This window comes from Nipponia nippon, unplaced genomic scaffold, assembly GCF_047370975.1.
Source record: "Nipponia nippon isolate SJK-2023a ecotype South Korea unplaced genomic scaffold, ASM4737097v1 scaffold_1, whole genome shotgun sequence".
Lineage (NCBI taxonomy): Eukaryota > Metazoa > Chordata > Aves > Pelecaniformes > Threskiornithidae > Nipponia > Nipponia nippon.
This window is the reverse complement of record NW_028262290.1, coordinates 110,335,061-110,347,857: the sequence shown is the minus strand read 5'-3', so window position 1 is coordinate 110,347,857 and position 12,797 is coordinate 110,335,061. Positions and strand designations below refer to the sequence as shown.

Here is a 12,797-nt window from a genome sequence, read left to right as displayed (position 1 = left end):
CTGCTGTTCTCTCAACTTCTGACATCAATGTTTTTCTAGTAGCCCACACATCCTAACTAGCTAGAGTTATTGGTCACAACACAGACATAGTAGCTTCATTAAATCTTGAGAACTCTCATCAAAAAGGCAAATTCAATAAAGTAAAGCTAAATAAACTAAATGCGAACCACTCAGACTCATTCTGACCAGCCGACTCTTTTTCTTCAGTGTGAATCTTCAGTAGTATCAATAACACTTTGAACGAGATTTAAGGGGTGAGCTGGCAGCTGCTCAGATGGTCAAAACGGCAATCGTCACCACTAAATTCAGCATAAGGTTTGTTGTTTGTTTGGGGGGTTGTTTTTGTCACACATTTCATCTCCCCAGCTGTACTGCCTACAAACAGAGAAGCTATTTTGCTTCCCCAATAAGACTTTTTTTTTTTTTTTCAAGTGCGATTCAGGGGTTGCATTAACAAACTGTAAGCGACGAATGGCGTCTCCGACCCACAAGCTAGCATTTCTACGCGCTGCTGCTCGTGAGCGGTCGCTTGCTCTGCACATTCATGCCTCTCTGGCAGGCACGTCTGCTGCTGGTGTGCTGCGGCACATCCTCCTCAGAAGAAAGATGAGTAACTCCCCCAGAGGGCTTGAGCAGGGCTGTGCGAGAGAGGAGGAGGAGGGTGTACAGAAACCATACACTGGAAGAAAGCTCAAAAGCTTAACTGCAAACTTTCCCCTAAATACTGATCTAAACTATAAAGACAAGTGTTCGTTTTCTGATAATACCTCCATCCTTATTAACAATCAGTCTTTTTTTTTTTTTAAAAGGAGGTTGGTGAGACTTAAGGTTGTGCGAGACATACTTTGATCTGCACCCTGATGAGTGAACATTCCCCTTTGCTGCTAGCCCAACTAATGAAGGGATAAAATTAGCTTTTATTCCTGGCACTTTCTTTAGCAAAAAACATGCACTAATCAGCTGTCCTCACTAATCAGTCATCTGGCTAATGACCTTTTGCCTTAAAACACTAAAATTTCTGAATGATGTGGAAAAAAAAAACACCCTATGCAGACTGGCCCCTCTTTGTGGGTCTTAAGTCTATCATCTGGAACTGCAGACGGGAAGGTTAAATGGCAAATCTGTATCCTGACTGGGTGATAAATCTATAATCAAAAGGCACAAGCCTTGACACCTCAAGATGTACTTCATTACTACACAACTAAATGATTTTTTTCTTTCTTTTGTAAACTAGAAGCAGATGAAAAAAATTGCTTAACTCCCTCATATTTTGCCTGTGGAGAAATCCATTCCACATCTGTGTTCAAGTGTCAGTTAATTTCTTACTTTTTTATTAATGCCTGAGCAGGAATTCAGAAGTTGAAAACATTTGCCTTCTCCCCACCCCACCCCCAAACTTCAGGGAACTGTAGCTGGGGAAGAAAATTGCAAAACCACTCCATCAGCCCACATACTCAAAACACACACATGTATCCCTAAAAAACAGCCAAAACAAAACAAACCCCCCCAAAACACAGAAATAAACCCTCCAATCCCCCTCCCTCCAAATTCTCATTGTACAAGGCACGGTCCTTCCTCCTCTTAATACCATACTTCAACATTGTTTTAAAAGAGGGATTTTTAAGGCCTGTTTCATTTTCCTTCTGTGCTTTCTTTAATGAGGCTTTTTTTCTTCATGTATTAAGGAGGTGGAGCAAATGCAACCCTGGATGGCTGAGGAGGATTGGCAACAGATGAGATGTCCTGTGGAAGTTGCCTTGCAGAGGCCTGTGATAATTTCGAGCTGCAACGCAACAGCCTCCTGGTTTTTAACTTCAGAAAAAAAAGATTGCATTACCTCACACACCCCCCCAGACAAAGCAGCTCTCCCTGGGGATGATGCAAGGTGACAAATAAAATAGCATTAAATTCGACAGCCTTCTAACTTTGCATCCCCAAACAAACCAGCAGTCGATACTCACGGTAATGAGGGTCCATGTAACCGTTTCGGGGGTCCATGGTAAAGAGTGTCCCACGGTAAGGTACAGAAGGTTCGGGAAGGTGCGATATAGATCCATGGATCTCCTTCTTGATTAATGAGGCCCTTTCCTCGCTCGAGGTGGAAGGCTCTTCACTGATCTTGCCGAGGCCTTGCCCACCCTGCGGCTGCATTGTGATCGCGTTCCTTCTCTCTCTGTGATAGGTCTGCCCAGGACTTTCATCCTCTGCAAAAAAACGAGGGGGAAGAAAGAGAGAAGGGAAGGAGAAAGAGAGACACAGACTTTTAGCCCATTTATAGCAAACACAATAAAGAAAAGTTCTCCCCCCCCACCCCCTCCTCCTCACAGTGTAAGTTTGTGACAGTAGGTGCATGTGTGGCTATGAGAGATGGCCAGGGAAGCCCGCCCGTTCGGAGCGGGCAGCTGCTGAGCGGTAGATCATCGTCACCCATGCGCTGATGCTCCTACCGGTGGGGCTATCAATCCTGTGAGAACAGACACAGGCTCGCTGTTTTCTTGCCTCTGGGACAAGGAGACTAGGAGTTTGGGCTGCCTGACAGGGAGGCAAAAAACAATTTGTCACAACGAGGAGAAGATGAACCCCACTGGCTGGGCCTAAATCAAACCTAGCCACCCACGGCTGCTCCGCAGCCCGGCTCCAGGCCCTGGAGGTTTGCTTGTGTGAGAGGCTGGAGCCTTGCAGGAAGGTCGTTCGCAATCAGAAGTAAGGTGGGCAACAATAAAATGGGTAGAAATGCTCAAGATACAGCACCAGCAGCATCAGGCAGGCGCAAGTGAGGCCACCCGCTCTAACAGTGTGACCACGAGGACGCATATGGAGGGCGGTGGAGCATGCTCCCCCCTCCCTTTTCCCCACGTCCACACATACAAACCCACAAATTCTTAATGACCAAGGGGGGCAGGGGGGAATAGGAGGACCAAACCCAAGCCCTAGCCTGGAGTAAACCTCTAGGCCTGAGGTACCACTTGTGAGGGGAAAGGGGCTTCCTGACGATGGCTCCACCAGCCTCCCTGCAGGCAGCCCCAGGACTGGGTGCTGAACCAACCCTCTGCTCCCACGTGAATTTTAACCCCCACGGACCACATGCACCCTTCGAACACCAAACCAAGCAGTTCTGTTCTTCAAAGGCCAGATGCACGTTCCTGGGTACGTTTCACATGTGCCATGTTGTGGAGGGGTTTTGTTAGCTACACGAGTCTCTACTGTAAATGCTCTCCTAAAGTTGCATTATTGCATTACAATTACAAAGCCTTTTCTCTAAACGAGTGCGACTGCTGGCTGTAATCCTGACCCATATCCACGCTCCAGGTACAGCCTTGTTCAATCAATCACCCTGCACGTGCAGGCATACACCAATACATCTTGAAGAAGTACTGATAAATATGCTTAGCTTCAGAAGTTGCTCAGCAGTTCTCTAAGTGCATGAGGAACCTCATATTATTAAACACCGAGCGCAAAAAAAGGTAACTGGAAAGGAAATTAAAACACCCCTAGGAAACAAAACTAAGGTACACGGACTCTACAACCCACATGCAAGGAAGGATCATTGACAACAGTGCCAAGTTTGCACTTCAGTTGTCAGAGATTCAAGGTCAGGGCTAAATTTTTACTTGTACCTTGCCCTGGTGTACTTGTTCACACAGCAAAAGCACCAGTGAGCAATTCACCAGGAGACTACTTTCACCGAGCCTGACACCAGCATAACTCAACCTATTCGCCTTCATATGCATTAGATTAGAAACAGGCTCCGTACGTATAGATACCTGGACTTGAATTTTAGCCAATATATGCATAAACTAGCCATACCACTGCTTTGAATGCAGTGCTTGCTAGGCTTCTCCCTGCCCCCTCTCCTCCCAAGTAGCAACAACAAGAAAACCCAGCAGCATAGCCTATTGAGCACTTCATTATTTTTCTATCTCCAACTATTACAGCAACTGGGGTCTGCTGACTTATCAGCATCTTCCAGGGACTGAATTCTTTTTACAGCCAGCAGTAATTCTCCATACAGAGCATTTCCAGGATTGGGTCTGAGAAGAAAGAGTTAATGGAAACAGACAACAACACTGCAGAGTTTAAACCCTTTGCCCTTTTCTACTTTTTATTAATATGCACAGGCACTGGTCCCTGCTCTGGATTAGCAGGGTTTAAGGTTTCAACTTTTTACACCAAAGCTGGTTTTAGTTGGAGAACTGCAAAAGAGTCTAAAACTTTAAAACTTATATGAGTTTTTTAGAAAGCTGCTTGTATAACTAAAAAATAAAAAATAAATCACCCCAAAGTCATATTTTCCATCATGCTTCTCCCTTGCTGGAGTCTTTTATGTTAAATTTCAACCTAGAGTGAACTTTCACTGATGAGATGTAAACTCTTGTAAAAATAGGGGATTACACTCTATTTGAAATCCTGACAGACCCTTAAGCAGAGAGAACTAACCTGGGCTACCACAGTACAGAAAGAAGCAAGCTGGAGTGATTTGTGGGGCTGTATAATCAATCTGAGGATCAGATAGGATTTCAGTTCTTTTACTCTTCCATATAAAGATGATATTTGTTAAAACTGCCATCCTGGGATACACCAAGAAGCTGACGTCTGTCTGCAGACTCCACTTTTATTCTTTCCTTCTCAAAACATGCATGTGCAATGAATCAAGGTACTAGTGACTGCTATGGAACAAGCCGATTTTCCAAATTGCTGAATGAAATTCAAAACCTACTTTCAGTAACTTTGAAACTGAAGAAAAAATGTGTTTTGTTTTAATAAGCTTTCCTTTTTTTTTTGGTTCCTCAAGGAAAAAAGGAAAGAAAACAAAAAAGCAGTATTTTTCCTTCTGCATCAAACCCTCTCTCTCCCCATTTACGAGACGACTGCCGCGTGCTGTTAGAAGGCAAGCATCTCTGTGCGCTGTCTGCCATGTAAAAATTTCCCCAAAGGTATTTATTTTTTTAAAAGTAAACATGACAGCATTTTTGCAATAGTATGGCATATTCAACGGCCAAACATCTTGCTAAGCATTTACTTCACACTCTGCACCACTGAGCTGCTTTTCATAGGGGGCAGATGAGACCCTTGACAGCACCTGCGCTCCAGGACACGAGCAGGCGAGCGGTTTGCCGGAGCTGCCCGGCCGCCGAGCGGGAAACTCCTCGTGCAGTAACGCTGCCAGCTCTCACAACGGCAAGCGAGCCACTCCAGTGCACCAAAAGGCAAAAGCTGTCTAATCTTGTTCTGTTTCAGTTGAGTTGTTCAATGAAGTTTTAAGAGTAAGTGCAGGCGAGCTGCGCCAGGCCAAATTATTGACAGAAACATACTGTCCACCATGGCAACAAGTGGGAGTCTATAGCAAAAATGTAAGTAAACAGCCTACTTCTTCAGCAGCATCTGCCAAAGGGGTTTACAGCCAAATACACAACAACTGTTACTGCTCTGCTCACGTTTTAGAAGCGGCCAGCTTTAGGGTCAAAAGAAACATCGGATTTATTAAAATCTTGCAGAGACCCGAATGCCAAAGTTAAAGGGACTGATCCTCCCTCATCTCCACCTGCTTCCCACTGGTGGGACCCCACTGGCTCCAGAATAGTTCATCCTACCTTTTGCGGGTGTAAGAAAGAGGGGTTAAATAAGAAAAGAAAAAAGTAATCAGGCCCCAAGAGCAATCTGCATAAGCTGCTCTTTCTTCATGTGTACTCTGCTCTGTCTTAACAAGCCGGTAGCCAGAGACACGTGTTACAAGTGCCCAGACTGGAACGATCACATTAATCCAACATTCTCCCATCCACTGAGAAATACCCAATGTAGTCCCACTATTCTGATCAGAAGCGGTTTTTATTAGAAGTGCTGAGCACCAAGGAGTACCTCATTTAATCCACAAGCTTTTTCAAAAAACTCACACTGGACAGCATGCCTGAATAAACGCACTTTTAATTGCTCAGCTAATTTACCCAGAAAATTAAAAATCAGGACAAACCAAAACCTAATGCAAAAATCCATTAAACTTTCTTTCCTTGTTGAACTTTTTTTTGCTCTTTTTTTTATTGTAGACCACAAAGTAGAAGCTTTTTTACTTTAAACCTCTTCAAGTCAGCAACCAAAAAAGTTGAAATCTACTGATATACCACGCTAAAAATCAGTCTCAACACACTTCAGAGAGACCCCTGCTTAAACGAGACAACACCAGCCCAGTTAAATCTGTTTATGTATTAAGTTTCATCGCCACATTTCTGCATGCAACTTGCAGAGAGCATTACTGTCTCATGAGCGATCTGCCGACACACTTCGGCTGGGTAAGAGAAGAGAGAAGGTACTTACAACTCAGTCCAAGAGACCCTGATGCTCCCTCCAAGCTCTTCTCTTCACCAAAATTCTCTGGCTACCGGGACATGGGCATTCCTCGCTCTCTTTTCCTCTCTCTCCCTCCCCCCCCCCCCATCTCCCTCCCTCTCTCCGAGAGGCAGTGCTTCTCCCATTAGAGGAATTAAAAGTGGTTGGTGCCATGCTAAATTTAACAAGCTCATTAGTATTCTTCCTGTGTGCTTCCTAGTGAACTCTCCCTATTCAAGCAGCTCTCTCTAGCTGAGGGGTCAGGCGGCTAATCATTAAATCAAACTAATGTCACCCTATCACAATCGGCCTAAGAGAAGGAGGGTTTATTATTTCAGTTTATGCTAAATAAACGGTTTTACAAATGGTCTCTAAGCAAGGTCAACAGCAGCTTCAATTACAAGACAAACTTAACAAGAGTTGCTATAAACCAAGTGCTCCATATTGACCTAAGCACAAGCTCGGCTCCGCATATTGCCACTAGCAGGATTGTACAGGAATGCATATTGTAAAATAAAGGAAAGGGTAATCTTTTCTTTGCCAGAATTTGTGACTGCACAGAGACTGCTCATTCACCTCTCCCCAACCAGCTTGCTGCTCAGCTCAATTCACCCCACACAAAGGCTGAAGACCAGACCTCAATGGACCGAGTGAAACATGTTCAAAACTAGGCTCTCTATTGTGACTGAATTTCTTAACATCTTTTCAAAAAGCGGAGAATGCCTTGAGGCTAAAGGAAGAAACAGGCTAATGGTGAATTGGGAATACTGAGCAAATTTCAGAGCCCTTTCCTCCTAGCTTTTGAGGTTGAAAGCAAGCTCTTTCCTTTCAAGTTTCAAAGTCCTTTTTCCTCCCGCAGTGTCACAGAAGGATTTGAAAAGAAGGTAATTGTGCTCACAGTCCCCCTGATCAGAGCTTACGTCCTATTTCTGGTATTTCGGAATACTTCTTGCAATAATGGTGCATATAGCTCAATCCCTTAACCGTCCTGCACTCTGCAATTGCTCATTAAATGAACAATTGCTGGTATAAAATGCCTTTTATGTTCAAGGTCTGGATATAAGATAAGCATTCTAGTACTCTAAATTTGGTTTACTAAGGAAACTCTCCATCATTAAATTACAAAACTGAAGTCAGAATATCAGTCTTTCCCAGAAAAGTAGCATTTTAGGCTTCTGTGAGCCAGAAGGAAGGGGGGGATGGAATGGAAAAAAGATTGACTACTTAGATTCTTAATAGAATAGATACCTAAGTAAGAAAGCAATTTCCCTCAGGTTTAAGAAGGTCTAAGTTTTTGAGACTTGATATTTTCTTCCTTGAAACGATGCAATAGAGCAATTGCCAGGCTCATTAGGACATGTGTATCTGCGCCTTCTTGCATACACATGCTGATCACTACTCTCTGGCCACCTTAGGAGCAAAGCAGGAGGAAATACATCTGTGGGATTGTGCCTGCCTTTAAAAACAGTGCGTGTTGTAACCAAAGTTTTGGGTTGGGTGGGTACAGTAGTTTAAATTGGGCACTCTTGGTCTTTGTTATTTTCCTGCATTTGGAGCAACTGCACATGAAGGATGCGCTCTGGAAACACTACCACAGATATGAAGCACAATAGTCATAATTGGTTTTAAAAATAGACTCCAACCATACAAGAGGCTACAAAATCTGTTAGATAACAAGTATGGTACTCACTTTATTTACAAAGCTTAAGCATACCTCATACAAGACTTTTATGCTTATAAATAGCATACGTTATCTGAGCTCTCAATTGAAAATGTATAGATTTATATTCCCATTTGCAATGGATTTTCAGCTTAGTTATTTTCCCATTACCATATGTATAGTATTTTCTAGGAACTGATTTGTGACCTTTGGAATACGAATACACAGCTCTTTTCTGGGTTTTTTTTGTTTGAGAAACCTGTTATATTCTTTTGTTTGTCACCTTTAACTTTCAGTGGAAGAAAAAGGATTTAACAACAAGGCAGAAAGCGGATCCAATCCCAACAATACCTACATAACACTCCACACCCCCCCATTATTTTCCACAAATAATACGTACATTCATTTTTGCTGCACCTACAGCACAAATCAATTCAGTCCTTTTTCTGAAAGCACAGAGGAAGCCAGAACACAGTGCATCAATACAGTTTCTACGACTTTCAAAACAGAGCCTGATCCTGCGCTCTTCTGGGTCAATGGCAGAGCTCCCACCGACCTGGAGGAGACAAGACGGGGCCCGTGCAGAGATCACACTGCTCCAACACTAAGTCAGCCATGCATTGCTATCAGCAGAACACAGCTCGCAGCCTTGCCAGCTGTGCACGTAACTCTTCCCCTAAGACTGCTGGGGAACCTGCTAATGGTACAAAGCAGCTTAAAATTCAGGTAAACTTTTTCAGACATTTTCAGATCAGAGAGCGCCTTGTTAGTAGCGATGTCTTTACCTCAATTTCTTGATTATCCACATGAATTAATACTGCTTGGTGCCTCCCCAACTGCTCCCAACTAAAACCAAGTGGCTGAAGTTAAGCAGACATATGAAAATAAAACCATCTTTAAAGTTTCATACAAGCAAACACCTACCAGATTTAACTGGGAGTCTGCATCTACAAACGCCAGCACCAGACCTATAGGGAGATGCTAAAAATCTCATTAAAGCTAAAAAAAATCCTGCTTTGAGAACACAAGAGCTGCAGACACAGCTACATACACACAAAGGCACAGGGTGCTGTGGAAACCTCCTTGTCAGTCCTGGGACTCTCACCCTCGGAAGGCAGAAAAGGAGGGCAGGAGGCAGGGCTGGGCTGCCTTGCACTTGATCCTACATCTCACTGATGATGCAGAACGTGGAGGGTAGAAAAAAAGGAGTAACATTTGGGTACATGCCTGAAGTTACTGACCTGACGCTTGAGCCATCCCACTGACTTCAGCGACTTTGGATCAAGCCGCAGAAGTTGCTTGCTGCGAACCAGAGTCCCACGGTATCCTGTTGGTCAAGTTTGCCTAGAGCTGCCCAGCTGAATGGCCAGCCAGCCGATACGTGGAGCCGGAGCCCCTGCAACGCCCAGCCCCAGCCCGCGGGGCTGCGAGTCTCAGGGAAGTTAATGGAGGCACTAATTCTCAGCAACTCGCAGGGTCAGACTCCAAAGAAGTGGGAGCCTCACTTCTGAACAAGCCCTCTCCCAGCCCATTTCCACACAGGCTTTAAAATAACAAAAATAAACAATTTAAATCAAAACAGCTGAAAATCATTTTCTCCATTCCCAAGTTCAGGGCTACGTGTTTCTCCCATGGCAGACAGTGGATTATTGCAGCGATACTTAACACCGCTCGCGAGCGCAGCCCCCAGCACTCTGGTCTAGGTGTCAGTGACGACATCGCCTGCTGCGGCAGAAACACTAAACCCTGCACCCAGGTACCGAGCAGGTGTTGAGCTTTTAAGTTTACCTTCATGGGGCCTACAGGGCCCAAATCCCGCTTGCTTTACTTGCGCCATAATCCCAGGGATTCAGTGAAACTACTCGTGCAAGTAGAGCAAGAGGGATTCACGTCCAGCATCAGAAATGGTCTGGCCGTTGGGTGCGAATGGTCTGTGCCTGGAAAATGTATTGGAGATGTTTGTTAACATGTGGAAATGCTGTATCATTAGCTTGATGAGAAAGGGACTCTTAGTAGTAAAAGTGCTTTGTAGTTCCATTGGACAAGAAAAAAAAAAGCAAGCCTTAATGCAGAAGAAGAAGATATTTGAAGGTAGAATTAATTGGCAAAATTAACATGTAGTATGTGATTTCTCCTTTTAAATTTGCAGAACTAGAAGGCAGGCAAAACCATCTCCCTTTCTTCGTATAGTAAATTTTATGTTTTGATTTTGCTACTTGTGGATTGGGAAACTCGCACAAGAAAAAAATCTCTTGCAAAAACAATCTTACTTTTTCATTTCCTCTTTTAAAAAGTGTTGCACCTTACAAAATTCAGCAAAGGCTGCAAGTAACTGTGTGACAGCCCAAGCAAACTAAAATATTTGCTCCAAGTCTGCTGATCAGGGCTAAACCTCAAGCTTTGCACTTTCAGAATGTCTCCAGGATTATTGCTCCTCTCCAACATCGAGACTCTTCAAAGAGCCTGGAGTCTCAAATATAACTTGGAGAAAGACGACTATGGACATCAGGATCTGACCATTGGCAACCTTTTCTCAGAAGGGAAAAGCTCCTCAGCCTCTTGCAAGACACTCAAAAGGATCCTGATTTGAAAACATTATGAAGTTCCTGCCATTAGCCAGTTATTAGACTGTTAGTCACTGCTTACTTCGAGCAGGCTAATTAGTTACATCAAAGGCACTACAATAAATTCCCAGGAGGGTTGTTTTTTTTGGGGGGGGGGGCGGGGGGGCATGTATTTCTCAACCATCTAATAGCACATTTACGCCTGTCTGAGGGTAACTGCCTCATTTCACTCAGACACTAGGGGACATTCTGTGGTGCTGTCACTTTCTACCAAGCCAGCAGCAACATAGGCCCTTAAAGCTGTTTTACAAAGCTGTTTGCAGCCTGATATAAATTTGATTAGCCATGCTTAGAAGCTGCAAGAGTGAAAGAGAAGTTATAAACCTTTTGGTGCACCATCTCCCTTTGTAACATGTACAGCCCAGACACCTTGGCCTTGACAGAGTAAGAAAAAAGTTATTTTAGTGTTGCATTCAAACAGAGTTGACATTTCTTCCCTTTTTCCTTCAGTGGGTTCAAACTGCTAAATACAATCATTAGCCAATCGCTAAGTGATTTGCAACAACCCAGAGCCATGGCAACCCTTCAGTTTACATGGCAGATATCACCTATTTCATTGCGAAATTTATTTATTGACGCATCCTTTTGCACAGTTGCAGTAAGAGTCAGTCTTTCCATTATATTCCTGTACTTCTGGCCTCTGAAGCATACCAGCTGTTTAAAAAATATGTTATGGGTTACTCTGCCCTGATTTACAGTGGCTGCAATCTCAGTTGTGAATAATGACTTCATCAAGGTCTCAGGGCAAAAGCTGAATGCCATTTTTTTTTGTGTGCAGATGTATATGTATTTCTATATACACATATGTATACAGATATGTGTGGTCACTTGCAAATTCAGCTCCACCTTACATTCCATAAAATCCAACTGACTGCAGATGATCTGCGTGATACATGGATGTCTGCACCCAAGTGTCCACGCAGGCATGCTGGACACCTGAACACAAAAATGAGACTTTTCACGTTCTTCATTGGAAGTCTAAATAATGCAGGAGAATGGTGCAAAACCAATACAAGACTTAAAGCGAAGGATGTTTTCAAGCCAAGAAAAAAACCTCCCCAGAAAACTCGAGTCCTGTACACCAAATGATTCCATGCTTTGAATGATCTTCTGATTAGTCCATTAGTTAAAAACTGCAGAGCTATAATCCACAGATATCATAAAATATTCCTTTTATCAACATTGCTTCTCCCCCAAGAATTTGGTATTCTGAGAACCCCAAACCTGATGCCATCTGTTTACCTCTCAAGTAGATGCAGTAAGTGTTAAAGTTCAGAGGCTCTCTTCCCTGCCTGGAGACACCTCCTTACAAAAGAAAAAAAAAAAAAATCTCTCCTTAAGCTTTAAAAAGTGCTTGGCCTTCTCAAAGACCAACCTGGTTTCCCCCCTGCCCCCCCACTCACTTTCCTCTCAGTTTTCTCCACTAAGGAGGATGCAGGAGCTCTGGCAGAAATGCGCATTGCCATACTACCTCACATAGCTACCGTCTTCACATTTCAGCCACGAAAAATACTACTGCCAGACACAAGCATCAGACTGGGTCCAAGGATGGCTGCACGCGAGTGGGCAAAGAGGGATGGAGAGTGTAGAGCCTGGAAAGAAAGGAAGGAGCAAATTCTTCATACCATGATCTTCACTCGCCTCACCTAGGGAAGGAATACTCTTAAAAGCTTTGCAGAGGCTTGTGACACAGAGTTGGAGAATTAAGATAATTGAGTACAGCTCACTAGCCTCTGGGGTCCCCTTCCCAGGACAGTGGGTTCCTCCTTGCCAGTGCCTCCCTCCTCCCTTCTCCACTTCCACTGCACACCTCTGGCCAGGCTTCCCAGCCTCTGGCTGCGTCCGCCAGCCTTGCCTGGTACATTTGAGAAGGGGCAAGAAAGCCTGAGACACACCAGCTTTTTCCAGCTTCTCAACATGACCCCACAGCAGGAGGAACTGCATGCCAACCGGATCATTTTATGCATTAAAACAAGTTAATGGTTAATGTTTTCTGTTGAGTTCTAGGGATGAGCAAAACCGGTTTCGAGACTTCACTTTTTTGACTACTTCTGCATTTGTCTTTTTAACCATCATGCTGTATAACATTTTAAAAGACACTGGAATATTGCCGCAAGCTTTTAACAATCCAACTGCATGCAGGTACTTAAGTACTTATAACCGTCTTAAGCAATATTATATATTTCCATTTA

General features: G+C 43.8%; 1 protein-coding gene across 4 annotated transcripts in view; it reads right to left on the bottom strand.

The window, feature by feature from the left end:
- GLI3 (GLI family zinc finger 3) overlaps nt 1-12,797 on the bottom strand; it is a 211,004-nt gene that overhangs the window by 140,161 nt on the left and 58,046 nt on the right. For all 4 annotated transcript variants that reach the window (XM_087766885.1, XM_087766894.1, XM_087766901.1 and 1 more), the window contains one exon: nt 1,962-2,204. In XM_087766885.1, coding sequence (XP_087623011.1) covers nt 1,962-2,204 — 243 coding nt within the window. The remainder of the gene's footprint in view (nt 1-1,961; nt 2,205-12,797) is intronic.